This window comes from Branchiostoma belcheri, unplaced genomic scaffold (genome assembly GCF_001625305.1).
Source record: "Branchiostoma belcheri isolate BF01 breed outbred unplaced genomic scaffold, Haploidv18h27 scaffold5, whole genome shotgun sequence".
NCBI classification, from domain to species: Eukaryota; Metazoa; Chordata; class Leptocardii; order Amphioxiformes; family Branchiostomatidae; genus Branchiostoma; species Branchiostoma belcheri.
The window spans coordinates 123,497-150,541 of NW_017804131.1; the positions used below are offsets into that span (position 1 = coordinate 123,497).

Below are 27,045 nucleotides of genomic sequence, written 5' to 3' on the forward strand. Positions count from 1 at the left end.
GAATTAATTACTGAGTTTTAAATACAATGTAAATTCTTCATGAATCCGTCTGCCTAGCGACTGAGCTCTCGTTCTTGTATTAAAGGATATGCAGACATGAGCTGAAGCTTGTGGTCTCTTTATCTCGCTTACACAGACCCACACGTAGTCACAGGCATAATCGACTCCCATAAATTGAAGTATTTGACCTAGTTTTTTTCATATGTACATCTCATAGAACTGTCAAATGAATAAAAAAACGCATTCATGTATTCAAGGGCTGATGCTGATATTACTGACTTCAAAATGTATGATGCGAAATTCAGTACTGTACATTTTCATTCGAAAGATTGAAAGTTAAAATGCTCAGCATGCCAGTACCATCTGCAGTTCAGGCCAGTCAGCACAGGCGGCGTTTCTACATTCTGTAATGATATGGTGTCCGTACTGTGAAGCGCCCCCTATCGGCGTTCTATGTTACGACACCTGATATGTTGGCCTGTTAATCTGTACAATTTTTTTATCGGCAACAGTAGTAAGCTGGAGTTATAAGATTATAAAACCAAAAACAAACTTAAGACAGACATTTGTACACCAATGTACTCTTCATAGGGACACCAATAGATACTGCATGTGGCTACAAATGATTAGCATATGCATGTACAAGTATATTGATTTACATCAATACAGCCAGTGCTACGGTGACAGCATGGAATCAAACATGATGACAGCAAGTTGACACAGAAATCTCACGGAAGAACATGTCAGTATGACGAATGGAACGAACGTCCCTCAGTGAAGGTAAGGCAGCAACTTGGATTCCGTGCTCGAAAATGTAGCTGTTACGTATTACTAGCGCCCTCTGGTTGTGTTGCTGTACATTGCAGGTATTCATATTTACTATACAGTTGGGTCTTCAGACAGGGTTAGATGGCGAAATGATGACGATGGGTTATCACGTAGCCATGTGTTCTTCAAAACTGCACATCAAGTGACGACGTAGTTGTAGAATAGCCTTTGATCAACCTGAAGTGATGACGTAGTGCCTTTGATCAACCTGAAGTGATGACGTATTACAGGCTCCCCTTTGACGAGCTTGACTTGGCGTCCGTCGGGTCGTAAAGCTCCTTCAGCTTTGCAGCAGAGACTACATGAAAAGGTAAGATCGACTTTCACATAACGATGCATTTATACGATACAATACAATGTTAACAATCGTGTGTCTAGCCTGTTTACATGTAACATTGGTAATGTTATTTTTTTTATTTCTGACTGTGTACCTGACATAAAGACACAAACATATCATATATTCAGTAAAACGATTTTTGCTGGCGACCTTGCTTACCCTGTGACGCGGACAGGAACTTGACGTAGTTGGAGGGGAACAGGCCTATCCTGCCCCTCAGGTAACCCAGGCACCAGCCGCCATCTTCCCCCTCCAGCACCTCGATGACGTCATCAGTCTCCAAGTGTAGTTCGTTTTCCTCCTGAGGCCGGTAGGTGTACAGAGCTCTGGCGTATCTCCTCACTGGGTACCGAGAAAGAAATAAAATACAAAGGGCCCAGCTTCTGTGTTATTTTACTGTACATATTCAATTGCTACACATTTCATGGCCTTTGTCATAAGGTAAGATGAGCAGACTCGAGTACTCAACAGCGCTGCAGTGCGAAAAGGAATCGCATGATGTCGCATCTGCATCATCACGTGGATAGCCATAGCGGTTCGAATTGATTTCTTACGTTCACCACGAGGCTTTAAAACGATTGGTAGCCATAACTAAAAATGCATGGAAAAGGCCCAGTCTTATTCATTGGTTCCATAAAGGCAAGCCGGATGTCCCACTAGCTGCTGGCTATTGCAAACGGCTTGTCGCAACAACATACTAGAAACTTGGATTGCAGTTATAGTTTTGCTGGTTCTCTTACCTTTTGACTTGCTGGCTGTCCGTCTGATTGTCTCGATGCCGCCGTAGGGAGCGGTTGGTGATCTCGGCTTGGCTGTACATGGAGGACAAGGATAGATTTTACACGTATCACAAGTGCTCGTGTGACAGTAGGTAAAGCCCCTGTTACACAGGCAGAACCTTCCGCCGAACTCCAGCCGACCAAGGTTGGATGAAGTTCGAGAGCAGTCTGACCAGATTTAGGCCACGCCTTCTACTCTGTCCGAGTCGAATCGAATTCAAGTTAAGTTTGAGTCAAATTTAACTGCAAACTACGTCCCGACCTACTCTTGAACACCAGGCAACCACCAGCTATGCAAACCCCCAATATTCTAAAACATTCAGCTGGCGCAGCCAAACAGTAGCCGACCTGGCAGAACACCAGCCGACCCAACCGACCTTGCTCCTGACTTACTTTTATATGGTTGTTCAAGGTTGGGGGGAGTTTGGCCAGTGTTCGGAAGGCTATATTCGGCTATGTGTGACAGGGACATTAGCTAAACATGTAGAAATGTTGGCTCTTGTAAACAAGTGGTTGTGGATAACTTTGCTATTCAATGTCTATGAGTACCTTTATGTACATGTAAGATCTTATACCCACTGGTCTCAGGTATTCACGGCGGTGAGCTCACCACTCTATGTGTATGTTTGTCTGTGAAATAGACGGGGAACATAGTTCTCTTTGGAGCTTTTGAAGAAGAGAATTTTGATATTCAATGTCTGTAAGTACCTGAATGTACGCACACATACCGGGCGGTTTCAGGTTGGGGTGCCGGGTCACCTCCAGCGTCTCCTCCCCCGGCCTGTCCTCGGCCCGCTCGTCCTGGCGCTTCCCCATGTTGTAGTAGAACGAGAACCGCTTCTTCTCTTCCCGCTGCCGCCTCCGCCGTACGAAGTAGATGGTGAGACACAGACAGATGAGCAGCCACAAGCCGCCGGCGACGGAACCCACCAGAATCAGGGCGTCTACACTCCCCGTGCCGCTCCGGGACGCTGAACAGACGGCGGGTTTGGGTGTACAGGGGAAGGAAAAATGGTGTGTCAGTCTGCGTGTTGGATCTAGTAATATGAAGACTGATAACTTCATACTGAAAAAGACTTATACAGTCTGTACGGTGACTTCCTTTTGGGCTTTATGCCAAGGTTTTATAAAAAAAGAACCCAGCAAATCTGAAGAAAAATGGGTATTTTCTACAAAGTCTTGCTCATCCTACTCCATTCCAAGACCGCAGGGCGTATCTTTATCTTCTTTGCAGATACGTTTTATCTATGTTAGAATTCAGCCGTGAAAGCTGTTTTAACTTAAGGCATCTTCCCACTGGCATCCGTCCAATTCCAACTTCCTGCTGGTTAGCAGCTTCTGGGACTAAAATTATGCTCATCACGTCCTTCTAACTTGGCCTTATGGATACTAGTAATCTACGGTAACTACCCCCCCCCCCACCCGCCACTATACTGCACACAAGTACCTAAGGTAAAAATCAAACTCTGATACTTGCAGTAGAGGCTTGATGACGTCAATTTTCCCCACATTTTTGACGGCGTTGAACGCGCCTTGTGGTTATGTCTTCCTTCTAGCTTGACCTTAAGATCAATCTACGGTAACCAATAACCCCTCGCCAGTATACTAGTATTAGAATTGCATTCAAATACCTACGGACACAGGAAGAAAAACGTGGTAAAAAATCCTCTTATGGAAAGGTTGACTTCACGTCACTTTTTCCCACGTTGTTGACGGTTTTCTTCTAGCTTGACCTTGAGGTCAATCTACAGTAACAAACAGTAACAAACGCGGTAAAAAAAATCAACCTCTTATGGAAAGCAGCAGCGACTTGACGTCACTTTTCCCGACGTTGTTGACGGCCGTGCAGACGTACGTGCCCGTGGCGTTGGCCGGCACGTTGCTGAGGACGAGTGAGCTTGCGCAGACGTCACGTGACAGCATCCTGTCGTCACTGCGCAGGCGCGCGCCGTTGCGTGACCACGTGATGTTGGGGAGGGGGTTGCCCTCGGCGACGCACTGCATGGTGATCCTGTCTCCCGCCCTGCCCGTCAGGGAGTCCGAGATGCTGATGATGCTCGCAGGGTCTAGAAAAACACACGAAACTAGAAAGGTAACATTTGTATACTAGAAAGGTTTTAAAAATTTTCAAAGCAAATGCATAATGTTTACCTTCACATGGTCTAGCCTTACAATTACTGCTCTGTTTATTCTTGCTCAAACACATTCATGTATATATGGTAACCCGTCCCTTGCTACATAATATAACCCAACACCACAGGGTGTCTGCTACAACGCTAGTTTCCATGGTGACAGCCGTCTGGTCTAGGACAGTAACCTGAAGAAACTGAGCAAAAATAATACGTTTTCCTTCTGCGAAGGTAAACATAACAAGACATCAGGGAATTCAGACTTCCGGGAAGTAACGGGAAGTATCTGAAATTTTTAGGTAGTGACCTCCAATGGGATACCCAGGAAAAGGAGGAAAGACAACATGCAAGAAATATTGACAAAGTATAGACTGGGTAGACTAGACAGACTTTTAGAGAAGTAAGAGGTCTTCCAAGACCGAGAGGAATGGATGCGATGTTCTCAACTGACAGGCCTTAAGGCCTATCTGGAGAAGATGTAAAAGTTAAGAAACCTCAAAGTTCACAGACCATCGAGAAGTGTTTTTTTGGCTTTCGTGGATGTGGAGGGGATTGTATGATGTAATCTAATCTTGTATTACACCACTTCCCCTTAAAACCTTTCAAAAGCTTCGCCAACTTTGTAGTATAAGCCCAAGGCTTACAAGAGCCCATATATCTACTTTACATCAGCTGATCTAAAATTCATGCCCGTTTCATCACCAGAAGTGCCTTGTATCGTAATCGTCACAACCAAAACGTGCCTATTACAGTAACCAAGGTCACGGTTGGAAGGTAGAAATCACTTTACGAATTCGAAGATAGGAAAATCAATACTGTTTTGATGTATGGACCATCCAATGCGCCAAAGGATATCATTTCGAAAGGATGGTATCGCGACTGTAGCGTCGTGATTTTGTTTTATCTCCACACGCGCCGGCGGTATCTCCTTTCCGGGATATTATCACGTTGTTACCTGGTACTTTTCCCGGCAATGTCGTTTCACAATGGCCCTAGTCCCCAACGGTCTAACAACGCAGGTTCTACAGTAAATTTAGCCGAATGGGGAGAACAATTGGCCAGGGAAGTTAAGTTAAGTTTAGCAAACATATACACAATATTTCCATTTTTGCTGAGTTTTAAATTCAATTAAATCATTATCTAAACAACTCAGACATTTTAGTCGGAATTCGGTTGTTATGGCAAAATGGTCCATGGGCGCTTCAACTAATCTATTTGATATCTTTTATTTGCTAAAATTACATGTAAGAATTAACATACCATTGAAACGAGTACACATTCATTAACAATCATCATAAATTCCCCTGTAGGAAGGCTTGGTTGAGGCTAGAAGGGCGCCGTGTGCCTTGACAGAACGCCGATACGTACGCAGCAATTATATGCATTAAAAAGATGTCGTCATGACCACGTAAACGTTTCGCGTTAAATCATTGAAGGGTGAAATGAAAGACAAGGCACCAGACATCGACAGTTTAGCCCCATGTCATTTAGGTGTCAGAGGAGTGCCTAGATCGTTGAAAAGGGAAAGAAAAGAGACGACATAGCTTGCGTGATTTGAATGGCGATACGTTCTAAGTTCAATTTTCGCAGAAATTAACGCAGAAATCAGCCAAAGCGACAACTGAAAAGGGTAACTGCACGGATGAATGGTAAGAAGGTTTCCTGCTTCTTTGGAGGTCAACGACCTGAATAAGGAGTTTTGTAAGATCTAAAGGGGGATCTAAAAGCAAGACTACAAGCAACAGCAAGACTACAAGCAAGCAACATTTTGAAAGCAAATGCGAAATGTTTACTTTCACATGGGGATGGTCTATCTCAACAAACTACTGCTCTGTGCATTCTTACTCAAACACATCCATATGTATGGGGACCAGCCCCTCCAACTTTATCCTGACAATTGCTACATAATGTAATCCAGCACCACAGGGTGTCTGATGCAGCACCAGTTACCACGGTGACAGCCATCTGGTCCAGGTCATTGACCTTATTTTTTTTGAGAAGAAGAAAAAGAAACAGAAACAGAGCAAAAACAATGCGTTTTCCATCTGCGAAGGTAAACAAGATAAACTAGACGTTACGTACATCGTACGTCCATCTTAAGGGCGTCACTGGCGGACCGAACCACGTGATCAGCCACGCACTTGTACCGGCCTGCGTCACCTCTGGTCACGTGACGTATGAGGAGGTTCGGGGACTGCATGTTCCCGCCGGAATACTTGGTGTCGAATCGGAGGTTGTCAACTCGGACGCCGTCTTTTTCCCAGTACAGTGACGTAATGTTGGGCCTGGCGTCCTTCACTACGCATGTCAGAGAGGCGGAGCGCCCGGAGGCTGTGACGTAAGGGTTTGCAGGGCCCACATCAACGACTGGAGGCACTGCATGTGGGAGAAAGACACATTTGTTTTAATTATGAAGATTTACAAGATTTAGTTAAAGCAGTAGCAGAGACAATAAAAGGCATCTTACGCGGAAGGAATGCTATAAAAGTAGTAAATAACAAAGAGAAAGTAAACTTATAACCATGTACATCAGGCCAAGACAACGTTCTCTCAACAGAGACGGGGGCGGTACCGACTTCTGACGAACTTTGACCCAGCGCTGACGTCACACGTGCGGGAAAATTCCGGTCGAAAATTTCGGTGAGTCGAATTAATTTTTTTTTGGTTGGAGAACAGCTTAATTTTCATAATGTAATTTATCAACTCAGATAAACTTTCATAGAAAGAGAACTTGGGTACAGGAAAATGGTAGGGAATACAGGATTGTTCACTTTCTTATCATAGTTCGCCCACGTACCCATCATGTTGACAGTGACGAACCCTTCCTCGGGAGGCAGCCCATTCACTGTCACCGTCAGGACGTACTTCCCCTCATCCTGCACGGTCGTCGCGTCGATCTTGATGGAAGCCTTCCCCGCAAGCTCCGCTCTCCCGGAGTAGGTGCCGAACGACTCGGTGGACCCGAGCATCGGGAAGTAGCTGAAGACCGGGATCCTCTTCTCGCTGTCGTACGGGTTGAGCTTGTTCCACACCACGGAGACGACCCTCCTCTGGGTTTGGTAGGTGGCCGGGAGGGTGATCGGGTCCCCGACAATCGTGTTGACGGCCTTCGGGAGGGTCAGGCTGATGGAGGACTGGGCCGCGCATTCTGTGGAAACGAAAGCAGGCGAGCTAGTTATCACAGAGGCTGGAGTCTTAATCTTGAGTCGACGAAAATCCCTCGAGACATACATTGCATCTTTGGAATAAAGCTGTATTAAGTAGAATTAGGACGACATGAAAACTCTAGATCTAATTTCTGGTCATTTCTTTACAAAGTAGGTTGAATCAACCCTACTCATTGGATATAAGTGCCATTTAGGAAGTGGAGGAGCCAAGATATGACGGCTTGCGAGTGTGTTTAAAAGCTGGAAACACAGCTGTCATCCATGTTTTTTTTTACATTCTGGGTGTGTTTCGTGTGAGCTATTTCAGCGCCAACCATACATGTTAGTAATGTGAGATGATTGCACAAATATGTTGAAAATTGGAAGGGAATTACAATATCACATGATTTTTTTTCAATCAAAATATTTCGAAAGTGTAGCGTTAAAGAGTGGCTGTATCTCCCAAAATCTAGTTATCAGCTGTGCCTTATCCTATCAACGCACGTATTACACTTAACTGCTGCTCTCAGCACTGCGGCAAATTTGACGATGGCGGCCATGCCTCTGGCCGATCGAATGGTCCTTTTCATTAGGCGTCTAATAAGAGCTACTAAAGCCATCATTTGATGATAACGAGGGCGCACTGGGAAAAGTACTAAAGTTTACAATGTTTGTGGTGCAGTAGGGGGGATATTAGTACGGAATATACTACCCTTAAAACACACGGCTGGTTAACTACTATTGATTCAGAGGGAGGGGGGATTCCCTTCAACATATCGGACTGATCTCTTTGTACTTTTGGTACGATACATTAAACTACCATTCAGACTTACTCCAGATCACCAGTCAACCCTAGTTGAATCCCCCGTCCACAAACGAATGTTTTAAACATTTTGAAACAGCTCAAACTCGCCGAACCTTGACCTGTATTTGTCTTGACTTGTATCTGTGTAGTATTTGTCCTGAAGTTTTGTAAGATGTTAAAGTTAATGTTAAAACTCCCGCGCCGTTAATTCCAATAGTCAGCCTTTGAATGTAGCTTTGCGCGGTTCCACCCAAGTTTGTAGGCTTGGTACATCATCGAGCCTGCATGATTTGAACTGACATTGTGTCCACAAAAAAGATTCTGGTAGTTCTTAAAGATACTGAAGTCAAACTCTCATCGTCCATTCCAGTGGTTTAGCCTTTAAATGTAGCTTTGTGGTCTCATCCAAGTTTATAGGCTTGATATCGGTGAGCCTGTTTCGAACTGACGCTGTGCCCGAGGTGACCACAAAAAAGAAAGATTATGGTAGTTTTTCAGATACTGAAGTCGAATTCTCGTCGTCCATTCCAATGGTTAGCCTTTAAATGTAGCTTTGTGGTCGCACCCAAGTTTGTGTGTTTGATATATCGGTGAGCCTGTTTTGAACTGACGGGGTGTCCCGAGGTGACCACAAAGTTCTATTGGCGGAGTAATTAGGTGTCCATGACCGACGCAATCTTCCCGAGTTATCAAGCGCTACGCTACAGCCTGGCCACTGGGGCGCTTTCTTCATCTAACCCGTGATGGACGCAAATTGGATCCCTGTAGATTTCAATGTTGAGATTTATTTGGTGCGTTGGATAGAAGCCAACTGATGCCTGTGTAGTGCTGCGAATGTTAAGCCCCTGTCACACACTCAGAACCTTCCCCTGACCACCAACTAACCAAGGTTGGCTGAAGCTTGGGAGCTGTCTGGCCAAATTTATGCCAAACCTACCTTTTTATATGAATCTAATCGAATCTGAGTTTTCTGAGTCAAGTTTCGACCCCCCCCCCAATACCGTCCCGAACACTGCTGAGCTACTCCCGAACACCAGCCAACCACCAGCTAAGGATAAATGAAAAGCAGTGCCTGGTAGTGAGCTGGGCATTCCTATGTAAAAATGACAGAAATAAAGAAATAAATTATGACAGTGGATTAACATATAAGTACGTTTACTTCTACTTAGATGCAATTTTTTTCAGTCTTCTCCAATATGTAATATATCGTACGGATCAGAACACAATACCGGCGCAAAATACGTCCTAGTTCTCATCTACTGTGTCAGTCTTCCCCTGGATGTCGTAGGGATCAGAACACAATATACCAGCCCTAGCACTCTGTACATAAAGGCGAAAAAATACGTCCTAATTCTTTGGCGTCCAACTTTACTACGCTGTGTTCAGAGGCGAGGTCGAGAAGATGAACGGCCGACCCTAATCTCTAAATCTCGCTCCTAGCCCCACTCCCAGTGATTGCGCTTTCAATAATCTACCTTAAGTCCGTCCCATGATTTGTAGCTTCCCTATTTTCTCTATCACCCCGCCACTACCAGATCGCCAGGGCAGCGTAATCTCGCCACTTTCCCCACTCGTGCGTGCTGCACTATGTTAGAAAGCGCTATCATCATCGTGATAAAACACCATGCAAAAACGTCGACCTCTATTGCGGTCGAAATCTCTCAGAAGTGTTGTCTGTTTTTGTTCTCTTACGATCTACTATCGCCCCATGCAGTAGTGCCAAGATAAGCTGTGATGTATATGCGTTCCCTGCCGACCTGGGTCCCTCATATCTAGACGTCGATTCCGCTCCTCTCTCCGGCTTAAGGACATGAATACCTTGTGATCTACACGGTTCCATCATCCCTGTTAGAATGATGGTCTTTCAGCTACATCCGATGTATGCTTCAGCCATCGTACCTCCATATTTGGGGCCACAGGAAATCAGTTAAATGGTACACAAAAAGCACACACATCAGAAAAAGACGAAGCATCAAAATATTTGTAAATGGAACAACCCAGTGTTGACGTCAAGTGGGACTGGTCGAAAGCTCTAGTTGAGAACAATCCCTTGTGTAGGAACAAAACACGACTTTAAACACGAACAAAAGATGGTGTCACAATTTGAGCACTACAAGCTTACGCTGTCTATTTGGAGGATATATGAGAAGACAATTAAAACATAAGGCACAAGAAAACTGATCATATATATTAGCATTGGCAGATTCACCAAAAATCTAACATGTATCGGTAATTTACAATACAATACCAAATTTCTCGGAGGATCAAAAACTTTAAGTTACAATGACATGCTTTACAATATGTACAATACGTACAGAAATCGAATTATAGATAAACATACATTCAAAAGTTGGAGGTGGAAATCATTTCAGAGATTTGTTACAGAGCAGTGTTGATCGTTTCGGTCTCTCCATTCAACACTTTGGTAGTGTGAGATGGTTTTGGTTTCTAAGTGTCTTTTTAGTTACTTCTTTCCTGTCATTTCTGTTCGCTCATGTTGGATTTTTTGTGCGAACTAATGCTGACGGAATAGGTCTACACAAATGGTGTACCAGCTACGGTCTCCTTCACATAAAACGATTCAGTAAATTAAGAAACAACAATGGTTAAGAAAGACGAGTGGTGATATAGTGAATGAATCACTCATTGCATGTTCATGCCCATTGGGCTGAATGCATGCATCAGAGTGTGATGTTACTTGTACACCATACTGAGTAACATGATACATAGGATAGAAGGATAACAGAATAACGTAAAGGTATTAACGACTACTAGAGAATTAAATCTAGGCCTTGAAGATATAGCGTAAATGGACACCCTCATCGTTCGATGTAGTACTATTAAGGTTATCTTTGACAGGTTCCCTTCCTTCTGGCCCAAACAAACCGAAGAAAGGAAGTAATAAACTTGACGTGGCCCTGAGCCTTCTTGACAATGAGGAATCTTGTTCTGGTCCTGTCTGCTCTACTGATTATCGTGGCCATGTTCTGACAAATGGAATGGGCAGAACCCACTTAATCAAGACCCAGCGACGGCAAATCGAACCTCGGCAGAAAATAACGGATGAGCTTGATGGATTCCGATAATTGCTCATTGGAGAGCGAGCCGAAATGACAGAGTACTCGCGGAAGTGGCATCCGCACAATCTGGGAGCTGGGAAGAAAGAACTAGGAAGTTTTTACAAGGAACGTTCCAAAAGTTATCATGGGGTGCAGAAGATTTTTTTCAGTCATCCCATTGAATTGGAGTTGGATCCTTTTTGTCCGCTACAATTTGAGCTCAACGCAGCCATGTACATCAAGTATCCTCTCCTCGGAGTTGTCTTTGAAGTGCTGATCTGCTACGTACGCAGCCTTAAGCTTTAATGTCGTTGTACCAGAGAATGTGTTTGAAGTGAGTATTGTGAAGAATGCCTAAGGGTGACGGCGGCACTATCTAATAGTATGCAAACCCTCGCTCTAATGTTGTCTACATTTTATCTTTACTTCATGTAGATTTAATCTAAGATGTGAAGATACGGACGAACCAGGAGGTTTGTAGGCCACAGGCAAGTTCCTCTTCTATTAGTATGACAGCAGCATGGAACGACATGCCATTGACATGGGACTCTATTAAAGGGTCAAAGGTGCCTGGGATCTTGTATCGAACATCGCCCTTTATCCTTTGGTGTCAGGAACTTTGACCCATAGATGTAGTCGCATGAGCGTCTGTTTTCTTGAAGAAGACGGTCAAGGTTCTGCGTGTTAGAATTCTTAGGGTGTTACGTGAGCGTATCTTAATCTTTTGCAAATTTAATCACCGGCGTAATAATAGATTTGTCATAATGAAAAGACGTGAAATGATAGGATTGAAGATTCCAGGTGGAACCGTTAGCAGGTGCGGCGGGTTGGCGGGCGGGTGACAAGTGATGAATTCTCACGTCGGTCGATACGGTTCGCTAATAATCCCAGCTCTGCATCGAACCGCGAGCCGCGTTTTGTCTCCTCCCTGATTTACGAGATTCGCCCGTTTTGTAATTTACTGGCTGGCAGGGATAAACGATCGACCCATCTGTCAATAAGGGCCGCGGGACAAGCGGAACCCTTTCTTGTGACAGTGGCAAGAAGTCACTCTGCTAAATCGGTGATAAACTTTAAAGGGAGGGCAGAGGCCAATTTTATTCTATCTTGCCGTAAACAGAAGAAATTACACCCGCCGGACTATCATATTTCAGCAGACGCCGTACAATTTGTCAGTATCGGTTAACACTCCGAACGACAAAGACGGATGACCAACGATGGGAGACCATAGTCTCCATAGCAGTCTCCTTCGGCTGCGGACGTTTTGATATCACGCTGTTGCTACTTCTGCATGGAAGTCTTGTTTTGAGTGTCCTTCTCCGTGTGCTTGTGTGCTTGCTTGTCGAGGAGGCAAACGGCGCGACACCATAGTCTCCATAGCAGCCTTCTGTTAGTTTTGATATCGTGCTGCAGCTGCTTCTGGGTACGGAAATATTGTTTTGGGTGTCTTTGTCTGTGGGTTTGTGTTTGTAGAGTCGGTCGATAGTACGTGGGAAGATTGACAGACAGAATGACAGGAGGTCATGAAAAGTTCATGAGGAAATGGGGCAGACCTAAAGGTTTTAGAATCTGACTGGGAACCATGGGGGAATACAGGAAGCAGGCAACTGCATACTTCCCGGAAGTCTCCGATTTCTTGTTAGATGACAGTGCGATATACACGACTGCAGATAGACTTTCTCAGTTGGCCGAATCTTCTTTATTTTCTTCTTATCTTTCCCCATAGAACCCATCTATTTAATGGATTACACCATCCATCTTTAGCACACACATGTCCGCTAACTGCAACAACATCCGATCCACGTGAACCACTCGGACGTCCAACACCAATTAGTCCCGATTCAAAACCACCACTTCCCTGCCTTACCGGCCACTTGATTCGGAGCTCGCTTCGATTTCTCTGAATTTACGTAGGATTGAAGTGGGTGAATCCATGCATTAGCCATAGTCCTCGAGTTAGGAGCTATATCCTGGGGGATGGAAAACACATCAAGGCAACTCGTTAAAGCTGCTTTAGACCCATTCAGATCGTTCATGGGACGATGTCCGGGATTTTCCTACAACCATTTCGCCTGCAGCTGCCATTTTGCTCGTAAATCGAACCACCAGCGTTGCCTGCGGCAGGTTATTCCCGTGATTTGGAAGATGTGATTTTGTTAGTTAGTCCCGCGTGGCCGTCTTCAGTCCGACCTCACTGACAAGTGCGACCTCCTGGCTAGTGTATGCCGTTCTGTGCGGCAGTAGAACCCATCTCGGCACCGTAATGTCCTACCGCAAAACTTCATTACTGTCGTAAAGCACACCGGGTCAGGGGATATCGGGGCCGGCATTCGTTATCGGGCGTAAAAACGGTTTTAGAAAAGGTGATTTTTCATCGAGAGGGTTTCGTATGAGTCGTTAGTTAGTTAGTATCACCGGAACGAAAGGTGATTGCTTTCAGGGGCATCTGCAGATTTCCCTCTGTTCTTTTCTATTCTCTCTCTTCTCTTCCCTCTCTCTCTCTCTTCTCTCTCTCTCTCTTACACACACACATACACACACACACACACACACCACACACACACACACACACACACAAACAAACAAACACACACACACACACACACAAACAAGCAAACACACAAACACACACACACACACACACACAGACATACACACACACATATACACACACACACACATACACATTCTATCTTATCATGCTCCGTCATGCTTATATCTCTTGTCCTGCTCCGTCACATCATAAATATCAAAATTGCATCAGGGTCACAAAAAACACATTTGTATCAATCTCATGCCAAATGTACTGTCCACACTCAAGCTCAAAACTCGTAAAAACTGACAGTCCAAAGAGCTACATTGGCACTGAAGTTTCAATTTGTACAAGGGGGAGGACCAAACGATGGGCAGGATTATCTCATAAATAAGAAGATGCGGCGTTTTTCCCGTCCATCTGTTTGACATTTCCATCCTGTCTCAGCTGCTATAAATAAGTCCGGTTACATAATGACATCATCCATCACCATTTCCTTTGTCAATATATAAGCTGACACGTCTGACGTGACGAATAACGTTTCCCCCTTCCTATTTGCCGACGGGTGACGCGTCATACATCACGCAGTGATAACGCGTTCTTCACCAGGATGGGAGAGTCGCAACTTTTTGTATGAGGAGCAATCTTACGAATTACTTTCCGTACAGTAGGCAGTGCGCCCCCTGCCTGACCCCCTGCCGGCGAGACAATATTAGTCCAATCATGGGGAAGATTGCTAAAGATCACCCGCAGTAGCGTCCCGTTCGTGAGGGTCAGGCTATCTCATCTCCAGGGTCAGAACCGCTGAGGAATCATTTGCGCCGTTTTCGCGCTCTGTAAGCCAAGCCTAAATGGGCTGATTGGGCCCATGTATTGCCTCTACCAAAAACGTGTGTGTGTGTGTGTGTTGGCTTAAACAATTCCAAGTTTTGTTCCACGTCACCATTTTATTTCACAGATTATAGATGCAGGGTTCTCACCAGATTTTCTTTTAGAATTCAGGTCCAGAAGGACAGCTTTCATTCAAAGTAGAGGGTCTGGTAGTGGTATTTTCCCTGAAAAATTGTAAAACTTTTAAAACTGATATTCTTCCTTAGACATTATTTTCTGCCTTTTTTCAGGGACAAACTTTTAAGTCATGTTTTCCCTCTGTTGTAGCTTAATTCTAAAGTCCAATTTTAATTTCTTTCTAAGTTTTACAACGCTAAGGATCACACATTTCTCCCAAAAAATAAACAGCCTTATGTTGATTTCAAGACAGTTTAGGGGGCTAAAGCACGGTGTAGTGGGTCCCTACATTCAAACAGCCTACTAGTGAAAACACTCAGATGGAAGAAAAAAAGACCCAGACCGGAGCATATGTTTGCCAATATCCCTCTCAAGCGACACGGTCACCCTGCAGGTAAATCAGTAATAAACGATCCGTATTCATTCTTTTATTAATTTAATCCGTGCTTCCAATACTATGATTAATCAGTGACCTACACCATAAATCACTGAAACTGATTTACATATCGTACCCTTAACTTTCATTTTACCTACCCAGATAGTGTTAGGTGTTGGGATGTGATCTTCACGGTATGGCTATAGGTTTGATGGTATTTTTGGTTCAATGGAATTATGCATTTTAATGTTGCCATTTCCAAGTCCATATTGCTCACGGAGACAAAGATGATACTTGGTGGAGACAACGACGAAGAAAGTCATTACTGATATAGGTCAGCGACTCAGAAGGGACAAGATACTGGCGTCTACGAAATTGATAAGACTATAGATCGACCAAAATTGGGTTGGTGTGACCTATGACTTTATACATTGATAACGAGCCACCATGTAAAATTATGATTTGTGATACAACACACAACTTTAGAGAAAAACACATCTTACATTGTAAATTTATAATTAGCCACTATTCAAAAATATGATTTTGCATACAATACACATCTTAACTTAAGAAAGTAACACACATAATACATTATACATTGAAAATGAGCCATTGACAATTAACTTGTCAGGTTTTCTTGCATGATCATTGTTATAACTATATTTTGTGTTCACTGTCTGGTGTAGAACTTTTAAAAGTGTTTTAAAGTGTTTTAACTTAAGATGTAAGGAAAGTCTACAATTCAGCCTAAGGCGGCCATGACTTTCAAACATGTAGCGTTGTATGAAATGTATGAATAAACCAGTCTAATATCAGTATCCTTCGTCGCTGCAAATGATTATACAACCTTTATCCACAGTGCCCTCTTCAAAAGACATTCAAGCTCCAGTTTTTGTGTAGAACTGCCATTTCCTGTTAAACCTTCCTCCTGAAATCAGTTCGTCTCAGACACGCACTTAACCTTTACGATGCATGCAAAGCTGAATGAATGGCGGGCTGGATGAATGAATGGCTGAATGATTGAATAGATGCGTTATCTTCCCTAGCCAATATCTGTAATGTCCCGGGCAACAGAGATTTGTGACTCGAAGATGCCTCGGCTAGTCCGTCTTAACTCGCGGGGCGATTATTAGAGAAGGCAGCCCGGCCATTTCTGCCTATAACACCGTGCAAATTTTCACCCGAGTGGACATCGTGAGTCTCCCTCACTGGGCATCAAAACTCCCGCTGTCTTTCCTCACAAACTCCGATGCCCCACGACTGGAAAAACGATGGCGGTTTCCATGGAAGTCTATCCTACCGCCCGAGGGAGAGCTTTCCACGGCTTCTCTTAGATAATACCGCTAGGAACAAGACTCAGGGAAGGGAAAGCCCTTCATTCCAATAGTTACACACATCTTTCTTACCTCTCTTCTGGGCACTTTTCTTCTCCCACCATTTGTTACTTGCTTCAATAGCGGTCTGTATTCCCTGTAGTCATGTATCATAGCAAGAAGTTTTAAGGGCAATGCTTTGTGCATAGGGCGGCATATTGCGCTACCCGATAGTTCATCCTGCATCTAATGGACACAGAGATATTGTCGGCTCCACGAGGTATCGAATTTGGCAAACTACTAGATTGACCTTCCGAAGAAAAATATAAAATCTTGAGTTATTGTTAAAGTTGAGCTATCATGGCTATCTGCGAATGGTTCTCTTTATTTCATCATCTTGAATCAATATTACCTACCAGTGTTGCTCTGTGATAGTGCTATATCAGTATGCTTGACGCTGTTAGCTTTATTCGTACGGTTTTAGATGGATTGAAATTCGCTACTGGCAACTACTCAATTTAAATTTTCAACCATGTTATGCAATCGCTTGATGGCCCAAAGCCTTGAAAAACAAGCACAATCTGTTCCTTAGTTGTGCAAATATTAGTATGGTATATCGTAAAAATTTCTAATCATTTATTTGCAAAACCATGCCTGAAGGCTAACCAAATGTGCAGGGTCAAAGAGTTCAAGATGTAAGTAAAAAAATTAAATAACATACAACTACTGTCTGACCGACTTTATAGAATACTACTACGTTTGCTATTGTGGGCTTTATATTGTAATGCTGAGATCACATAAATTTCCAAACCAGGACCCAGCCGGGCGGTTTGCATGAACCAAAAATAAAAAAAATTCTTATCGGGAATCGACACAAATAGTACTCATGCATGATTGTCTTTTAAACTTTTTTTGTGTTTTATTGTCTTTTTAAATTTATAATTATATCGTACTATTGTTCCCGAAAGCTGCCCGACCGGGCCTCGGTTTTTTGGAAACCTCAGCATAAACCATAATGCTTCTGGCCTCTTGAAATTGGAGGGGGGGGGCATGATAGTCACATTGTGAAATACTAGCCCCTCTCTTTTGATTTGTTCCGGCTCAGCATACTACCTAATTATCAGTAGTGCCAAGGTTTGTTTCAAAGTCGACCAAAGTCTACTTGCTTGCTCTGGTCATTCTTGAGGAATCGTCTGAGGAAACATTTTCCAAGGAGACATTTCCCAAAGAAACATTTTCCAAGGAGACATTTGCCAAAGAAACATTTTCCAAGGAGACATTTGCCAAAGAAACATTTTCCAAGGAGACATTTGCCAAAGAAACATTTTCCAAGGAGACATTTTCTTCAAACAAGTCGTCTGTCATGTCCCGCGAGAAACCGGCGGCTATTGAGCCCGGCTCGGCGTACAGCTGCGCAGCGTCGTTAGTTCTCCCTCCTGCACTTCAAAAGCACGAAGAGCTGCAGCAGACAGATAACCACAACACACAAAGGTACGGTCTTCACAAGCCGAGCCTGACCAGACTATCGCTTGTGTCTTTGGTGACACTCAAAAGACGCCGAACGGGAATGGCAAAGACTTGATTGCCGCGTAAATCATAAAGCTATCGACAGCTTCAGTATTTCGTCCCTGGAGGACATATTACCGGCCGCGGCTGTTGTGAAGTGTCCCCCTTAGTCTGCGAGAGATATAAAAAGGGGGCAAATTCGTAAAGACGGCATTCGATCCGTCTCAAAAAGTTGGGTACTTCTGGAAGCCTCGAAAGGCTTCATCCTATAGGCCAGCTCAACTAAATACAACCTTAAAGCCCTTGTCAAACATAGCCGAATATGGCCTCGCGAACTCTAGCCGAACTCCCCCCGACCATGGTTAGGAGTAGGTCGAGAGCATGGTTGTCTGGTGTTCGCTCCGCCAGGTTGGCTACCGTTCGGCTGCAGCAGCCGAATGTTTCAAAATGTTTACAGCATTCGGGCGTGGACGGGAGGTTGGGCCATGGTTGGCAGGTTGTTTACTTGTACGGTGTTTGGGAGTGGGCCGTGGCATGGTTTTGGCAGTCAGAGATGACTCAAATTTAACTCGATTGATTTGTTTCGTATAGTAGGCGTTACTGGTCGTCTCTGTACATGTAGAAGTACAGAACTGACGAGACGACCCCCCGAAAGCGCCTTGCCGTCGTTAGTATGGCTGTATATAAAGGTTAATGTGGACTTAGCGCTAAGCCAAGAGTGCACACATGGAGATATGTGACACCTAATGGCTCGTCCAATACAGCTGCGAGTCAAATGGCAAAGGTCTCAGGGTTAGGCACGGCCACGTCCATCACATGCCTGGAAGCGAACTCTATTGATTGGCTAAAAATCAAGAGAAGATTTCATTTTATACTAGCAGTTAGACATTAATTTTGGTTATGGTATGTACAAGGCTATTTCGTCGGCGAAGATAGTTAATGCGTCTGTGCTATTTATGGGCGTACTAATGCTTTATGTCTGTACGGCCACACCAATTTAATCTGTTGGTTCTCGGATTCTCCTCTTCATTTTTTTCTGATTTGAAAAAGAAAAGATTCTGGTTCTGAATCAACTTAAATATGCTCATATTTTGCCCCCAACAGTTGAGGAAAGTTCTTTTCTTCCTAATTGTTACAGTTTTTCATCTATCAATGCAGTGGTTTGAGTAAAAGTTTAAGATTCATTGTTTAGATATTAGCCAGCTTTTTGTGTTGACTTCATGGCTCCTATTGTAGCATTTGGGGCTATAATAGGATGCCTAGACCTGTTTTTATTTATTTTTTTTTCGCCCTGTCGCTTCATATTTTTTCTAAAAAAACTCGAGAACCAACAAATTAAATTGGTGTGGCCTAAAGGGCTGTGTGCCAAGAGTGATACACTCAACCAGGAAAGAGCCAGTCTTCTCTAGAGACTACATCCCGTATGATCTTCGTTCGCAGAGGCGAGCTTTGATACATTCACCTTGCTTATTATCTTCCATCCTACCGGCGACTAGGGCACTGCAAAAGTTGTTATCCAGTTTTACAGCGAGATACATGGGACTTGAATGTATTCAATACAATTTCAGGGAGGAAAAAGAAAAAAAATATTCTGGATGAGGAAATCTGTCTGACATGGACAGCTACTGCCATTTCGTATGACATTTTTGTCATTTTTTTCACACTTGAAGTGTTTGAAATAGCCAAAACAGCTACGTGAGGCTTTTCTTAATTTCTTGGTACCGCCCAGTAAAATATCGAACCAGCTTACGATACAAAACAAGCAAACGCAATCTGCATCACATTTTTGCCTCACAGCTATCCATGGGATTGATACAGTTTACTACATTTAAAGAATGACCAGAAAATTGATTTTCAAAATCCAGTTTTGCCGCACTATAATTGCATCGGAAGAACAAAGGTTAATTTTTGACCTTACGAAAAAAGATACCTTGAGGTGTCCATGTTACTATTACTTTTCAGCTTGTGGTAATAACCAAGAAGGCAAATCAATATTCCATCGGATTTGCTAAAACAACTAAGCTAATTTTAGGCCACACCGCCTTAATTTTATGGATGGCATCCTCTGAAGACCCCCAAACTAGTGCGAGCGGGCGAGTAAAAAAATCAGGCCAATAATAAACTAGAAAGGCCAATATTTGCTTTGGAGCAAATACAGCGATGGGTTCACCACATTTTACGACATGGCAGGGAAAGAATGAGAAACACAAGGGAAAACAATGATTTACATTGATATAACTATAATATGAAGTAACATACAACTAAAACAACAGTTGGATAGCTATTCCCTACTTTATTGGTTAGGATTTTTAATTGCATAATGCAAACTGTTGATTTTCAAAATAAATAAAAAAACGTTCATGCCCCGCATTCCAATGCTGGAGCAGAAAAGCTTGAAATACCTACCAAAACACTTGAATAAAGACATACTGTCAGTATGGAAAGCTCTGTGCAGGTGTTAATCAAGTTAAATCCCAACAGCCAATCAGCAAGAAATGCTCTGTGCAGGTGGAAATGCCCTGTGCAGGTGTTAATCAAGTTAAATCCCAACAGCCAATCAGCAAGAAGTACAGAGGAAAGCTGCATGCCTATTGGTTGATGCCCTGCATTCCATTGTGATGACTCATGGTAAACACGGCACACTAACACTGTAATACATTTGATATAACACAGCCAAAAAACTCAAATAAAACCATTCTAAAAGCCTGTATCACAAAAATTTAAAAAACGCCTAGGGGTATTTGCCCACTGTACCTCCATACCAAATTTCAGGACCTTAGGCCCTAAAATGAAGAAGCTGAATCCATTTAAAAAATGGCAGGAGAAGAAGGAGAAGGAGGAGAAGAAGAAACATCAGAAAAAGCAATATGGGTTCACCACCACTTCGTGGTGTGGTGAACCCATAAAAAAATGCTACTAAACCACAGGAATACAAAGCTGCTATTGTGAATTTGCGGCAGTACATAGCGACGTTTCCGACAAGCGGGCACTTGCTGGCTTTTTGTGGAATGTATGAATCGGCACTGTACGTATGTAAGTTCTTGAGTCGTGGAGCTTCGGTAGCCTGGGTGCCCGGCTACGTATTGTCCTAACTACCATGGACTACCCAGGCCCAGAGCCAGGCCAGAGCCTCGGTGGACGTGATAAAAAAGCAGGAAAAATCAATGCGTGCGCGGATGTCATCCACAAAATTAAGTCGGTGTGGCCTTAGTTTGAAAGAACGCCAAACTTCTTGTTCCAGCGCTTCACGACTAGCGAAATCTGTAGATTATAAATTCTACTTCACGTTCTGCTTGTCAACATCATCATTTTCCTGATCCTGAAAAACAACTTGTTGGAATTAGCAGTCCACGCGTGGTTGGCGTTCTACGTGGAATATCCCAATATGTTTTGCGTGATTTCTGCCTTTTATCTTGTCATGCTGCGCTTCATTAGGCTGTTTTTACTTCACGTGTATCCAAGTGTTCACAAGCTAAACGTTTACGTTAATCCTCCGGCACAGCAGGGGCACTGTGTAACGCCTACAGCTCCGGGCTGGTTCATTCATAATTCACAAGCTGGGGATGGGCTGTCAGCGAGTAGGTTTTTTTTGGTAACGGAGTTAATGACAGTTTTAAAGGATTATTCGTAATACCGGCTAAAGAATTTCGGTGGAAACTAAAAGATGAATCGAGAAAAACACTTGGTTTTGTTGCGCACACGTGCCCCATGTGTGTGTGTGTGTGTGTGTGTGTGTGTGTGTGTGTGTGTGTGTGTGTGTGTGTGTGTGTGTGTGTGTGTTTGTCTATCTCTCTCTCTCTCTCTCTCTGTATACGTGTTTGAGTTTGTGCGTGTGTGTGTTTGTGTGCGTGTGCGCGTACGCTCGCGTGTCTTTGCGCGCGCGCGCGTGTGTGTGGTGTGTGCTATTCTGCGTCGTTGTGTACGTATCACTGTGTCTTCACGATCGAAATTGCAGGTTCAAATCAACTTTTCCCATTCAACCTCCCTGACCATCGACGTCCTTACTAATGACGACCACCGCGCTATTAATGTGTCCCAAATGTATATAAACCAGGCCTGGCCGGGTCTGCATCCTGTACATACGCGCTGTCGTGAGCTTCATCGTAATTAACGGAAGTAATGAGCACCATGGAACTGCTAATCGGTCCCAGGTGACCACTGGTCTGTCCTATAGTCACGACTCGACGTAGAAACGTGTTTTATTTGTAGACTCTTCGGGGAAAAAGTCGTGAAAATGATCAGCCACTCTTAAATATTACTCTCCAGACGTGTTTAAGACGCGTTTTCTTCCAGACCGTTTTTTTTGCCCTGGTATACATGTATTTTCCATATCTCAACATTCTTGTCCTACCTGTGGCCCGGACTGCCATGCGAAGATACGGCTGATTAGCCACGATAGACATTGCACGCGCCCACAACACGAGACGTAGCTAGAGTGCCACCATCATCAGTAGAATGCTACTACTCTAGAGATAAAGGGGTACCTACTACCACTACTACTGTCTATCCCAAGGGCACAACATCGAGGCATGTTGGTGGATTCGACCCCAGAACCTATCGGTTCTGGGCCAAACACACAAAATATTACGCCACACGTTGCCACAATGATTTAGATTTGTAGATTTTCAAGCACGTACGATCTATCTCTCCCTCCACATACCGTGTATCTACATCTAACGGAACGGCCCTTGATAACGCCAGATATAACAAGTTGTGCGTGCCGGGTGATGATAGCATCAACAGTGACGCCTTAAAACGCCGACATCTTCAAAGGCCGCCGTGCGAAAACAGGAAAGACAATACGTTAAGTACGGCAGGTGAACACGGGGTTTAAAGTAGTCGAAAACCGCTCGTGTTGAATTCTCTGGAGGGAACGACGCTTTGATGTGTGAGTCTGGAGTCAAGGGCAATTATGTTGCTGGAAAATTGCTCAGACAGATGGACCAATTTAAGTATTGTATGACTGTGTCTATCTGAAGATAGTGAAATCACTCACGGTTGTAAATGCGTTCTTTAACGCCCATTTAGAAGTTGCTACATCACAGCCTATTTTGCGATAATCGGCACGATTTTCAGAGACTTTGTAGTATGTAACAATTACTGCCCTGTACGTAAGCATTAATCCCCAAGCAGATCTTTTTGTAGCTGCAAGTCAGTATCAAATTGGCATGGCAGTATCCATATGCTACGTAAAAAGATACCTGTACAAAAAGGAAACTCCGATAAAATTAAAACGCCAAAAAAGACGTAAAAAAATTGGCCGAAGCCTAAATGTTTGCTTGTAGAGCACGTGAGCGTCGCGTTACAGTGTTTAAAAATACTGGTTTTAACGTTTGACATTCAAACTGTGAAATCTTCACGAAAGCACTCACATCTGTTCAGCAGCACGATCCGCTACTTTATAAAGTACGTGACGACCAGATAAGAAAGCTTGAGACTCACAAAGTTACTGACACTTTGCTCGTAGCCCGGGGCCCTTGGTAGAACAGCGGTCACATGTGGGCTAAACCTGGACATCCGTCAGACTAGTCTACTGCTACTACTAGAATACTGCTTATAACGCTTGACGTACAAAGTTTGAAATCTTCACGAAAGCACCCACATCTGTTCAACAGCAGGATCCGCTACTTTATAAAGTACGTGACGATCAGATAAGAAAGCTAGAGACTCGCAAAGTTACTGACACTATGCTCGTTACGTAGCCCGGGGCCCTTGGTAGAACAGTGGCTACACGTGGGCTAAACCTGGACATCCGTCAGCCTAGTCTGTGAAACATCAATTCGCGATACGTCCGCGCGTTACGTGCCCCGTACTGGCGTACAGTCCAAAACGGCACGGCAGAAAGAAAGGGGCTTATCCCCGGAGATGGAACAGTTTGCAACATCAGGAAAGGAATACTTTCGGCGCCGTTCGTCTGGGAATGGACGACAAAACAAACTGTTTTACGACGTGCAGCAGCCACGGAACTGTCACCACTATAGCCGCCGTGCGGATACAGTCTGCATACATGCATACCGTTCAGACATATTAAAAGAAGACATGATTTTCTCGGCGTGTACACATTCGAAATCAAGTTATTTGTGGAAGTATTCCGCTTGAATGGCTGGATCCAATCAAGCTACAAGCAAACTAATCACTAAGTACTTACAACCTTGGAAATGTAATCATCAAGAAAACATCATCATCGCATCAAACCCCAAAACGTTACGGTTCAGCTAACGAACCGACTCAACCCAATAAGGTTCCTCCAGAAAGTTAGATCTTTCGCCGGAACAGAATCCTCAGATGAATAATAGATCTTGACGGTGCGTCCTTGAAGTAACCGACCTTATACATTATTCTTCGTACTTGAAACAGCCCCATTTCCGTTGCCCTATTTCCGCACATACTGTTGGCCAAATCCGGTAATTTCCGTGCAAACTGAAAGTACGTCTTTGCATGGTCTGTGAGAGCGGCTCTGCCGGGGTAATCTAGGAGACGATGACTCGAGTGTTACTTCACAAACAGGGTAATTATCATCAACAAGGCTTACAAATTAAGGTCTGTACGACAAAAGTCAGGGAAGATGGGCACGAGAGCATATCTTAGGTGGGACAGTAGAAATTAAATGAAGTACACAAGCGTTCGGGAGTTTTTGAAGAAGAGGGTATATAATGATTTTAAAGTTTTCAAAGTCTTGAAAGTTCAATGTACAGCTAGTGAAAGAATCCCGAAAGAAAAACAATACACACACATACACACACAGAGAGGGAGAGAGAGGGGAAGAGAGAAAGAGAGGGAGAGAGAAAGAGGGAAAGAGAGAGGGAGAGAGAGAGAGGAGGGAGAGAGAAAGAGAGAGAGAGAGAGAGAGAGAGAGAGAGAGAGAGAGAGAGAGAGAGAGAGAGAGAGAGAGAGAGAGAGACGCGCAATACCTCCATTTCTCATGGGGGTAAAAAGGCATTGCTCTCCCAACAGTCAGTACTGACAGTGCCGGCTGTACCGGCGGTATCGGGGAGTGGAAATCGAAGCTTGCGTGCGAGTTGATAAATTGGAACGTCTTCTGAAATAATGGTCAGACGTGATCAGAGCAGAGCAGAAGTCAAACATCTTTTAGGAGTCAGGTTGAAAGCGGCCGGCTGCACCCCGTCAGACAATATGACGGGGCTTTCTGCGATTGCAAGCCTCTTGATGTGAGAATTCGCTGATCAAAAACCCAACGCAACGTAGATATATATGCGTAGCAGTACTGCCATTAAATTCCCTTTAAAAAGGCCACGATCTTAAAAGTTTAGTGGAATCAAATTGGAATCTAATAGCGGTTTTATTCCACGTCCGTGCCCCTAAAACCTAGGCCTACTGTAGAAAAACAACCTGATTAAGCGTAATTTTACGAATATGCATCATCTGTCTCTTTATCAGTGCTGAATGTATTGCCTGCCTATGACCACCGTAACATTTGTGTAACATTAATATTTTATGTAACTGTTAATGCCTTCTCCCTGTTAGAAGCTTTTCATTTCGCCAAATCGAGTTATCCGCAATGAAATTAGGTACGTAATAACGTTGGAATGGCGAGACGGCCACAGAGTTTTAAATAAACAAAGTTATCCGCGAGGAAAGAAGATAGGAAATCATTCTAAATGTGCTCACGACAAGAAAATACACAAGCCGTTTTCCAAGGTCAATATTCTCCCGACAGGCTACTGAATCATCCGTGCTATCTGTCGCCCTTCACTTGACCAAATCAATACTGCTAGTGATGCAGTTTCGGACGCGTATACCTCTATCTATTAGAGATGTCCATATCCATTTTCTGTTTCTCAACCCTAAGGCGGCAAGCTAGCCGACCGCGCCCGTGTGTCGTGGCACCATGCCGTGAGCGATGCCCGGGATTGGAGTATTGAAGTGTAGGCAAAAGGCCGTGATGCATTACCTTTTATGTGCTATTTGATGTCCCTCAATAGTCAAAAGTCGCATCGAATTTTACACCACAATGGCCTCGTTGCTCTCCCAATGCTCCACTTCAAAAGCGCAAATCCAGCCAGTGTAGTCCCGAGCGATGAGGACCTACATTAGCGTAATGCGGATCTACACTACAAAGATCGCTCTACGTATAACATTTTCCCCCTTTATGGCCACATTACGGGCTCTTCTATACAATTATTGCACGGGTAGTCAAAACGCATGGCAAGAATTATTGGCCTATACGAGATTGTATTTGTGGGAGTAATAACTGCAGAGGCTGAAAAGTACTACGTTTGTGTAGGGAAAATCCACCGACTTAGAGATCTTGTATGGCCCGGAGATAACAGCGTAGATCTAGCGTTACAAACCACTCAAACGTACGAAAAGAAAGAAATACGAGAACGCCAACGCTAGCAGTTCAGCTTGAATATAGAAGTGGACGGTAAAGAAGGACTTACCTCTATTTTGGAGCAGGCCGATGACGAGAAAACCGCAAATCAGGTACAGAACTGTTGCTTGGCACGCCATTTGCTGGTAAAGTCGTGTGGTTACACACCACCGTGTGGTCACACACCAAAACCGCAAAACACCGGGAAAACGACTGGCAGATGGGGAATTTTCGTGCGAGCGCTGACGCCTGGCTCCGGGGTGCCGGCTGTAGACGTACGTGTTCTCTACCGCCTTCCAGTCAACTACGATGCGGTCCCGCACCGGCACGGAAAATCACTGTGTAACCAAGCAGTCGTGGTGTCAGCGCGTTTCCTGACTCTTCATCCCCGCATGATTAGTGGCTCTATTCGCGTGCATGCCGCTAATTACTTACAGTCCCGGCGCAAAATCCCCGCAGCGTCGTTGGCAGTTCTGAGCACACTTTAGGCCTGCTAAAACGTTCGGCAGTTCAAAAACTATTACATCTCGTCGGTACTAGGCAAATACCTCATTATCACCTCAAGATTGGCAGTTCCCGTGGAAAAACCTCTCAGCCTGGAAGGTAAAAAGTGTTTGACAGTTGAAAGCAATTATTGCGAACGTTCCCACGTTACCGCAACTGAAAGATCAGCACCAGGGACAGGGAGAGTGTACCACCGCATACTGCCTGCCGTAGGGCCGCTGTGTTGGCTGCCGTGTCTGGACTCTACCATCTCAACAACTCCTGCAGGGGACGCATCATCCAGGAGTCGTGATCGCCAGCAGACAGACTCTACTCCTGGGACCAGACCCTTTTCGCCGGCAGTCAGCAGGAAGAGACACAGACTCTGTCAATGTAATCCCGCCAATATTC

General features: G+C 44.1%; 1 protein-coding gene across 2 annotated transcripts; it reads right to left on the minus strand.

Moving 5' to 3' along the window:
- LOC109479929 (hemicentin-1-like) lies at window positions 1–26,847 on the minus strand. 2 transcript variants are annotated; one of them, XM_019781998.1, is made up of 8 exons: window positions 26,222–26,847; window positions 6,871–7,221; window positions 6,156–6,449; window positions 3,732–4,010; window positions 2,673–2,915; window positions 1,906–1,977; window positions 1,325–1,507; window positions 1–1,126 (listed from the first exon to the last, which is right to left on the minus strand). In XM_019781998.1, exons 1-8 carry the CDS (start codon window positions 26,289–26,291, stop codon window positions 1,053–1,055), a joined length of 1,566 nt encoding a protein of 521 aa, XP_019637557.1. In that variant the 5' UTR covers window positions 26,292–26,847; the 3' UTR covers window positions 1–1,052. The 2 variants fall into 2 exon arrangements, with proteins under 2 accessions (XP_019637557.1, XP_019637558.1); XM_019781999.1 differs by lacking the exon at window positions 1–1,126 and having other exon boundaries at window positions 1,411–1,507; window positions 2,653–2,915.
- Between the last annotated feature and the right edge of the window lie 198 nt (window positions 26,848–27,045).

Bases quoted from the DNA above. Each gene is read 5' to 3' on its own strand.
- LOC109479929 (XM_019781998.1), bottom strand. From the start codon at position 26,291: ATGGCGTGCCAAGCAACAGTTCTGTACCTGATTTGCGGTTTTCTCGTC. The intron at 7,222-26,221 runs GTAAGTCCTTCT...TCGTTTCCACAG, and splicing joins CGGCCTGCTCCAAAATAGAG to AATGCGCGGCCCAGTCCTCC. The intron at 1,978-2,672 runs GTATGTGTGCGT...CTCCATGTACAG, and splicing joins CCCCAACCTGAAACCGCCCG to CCAAGCCGAGATCACCAACC.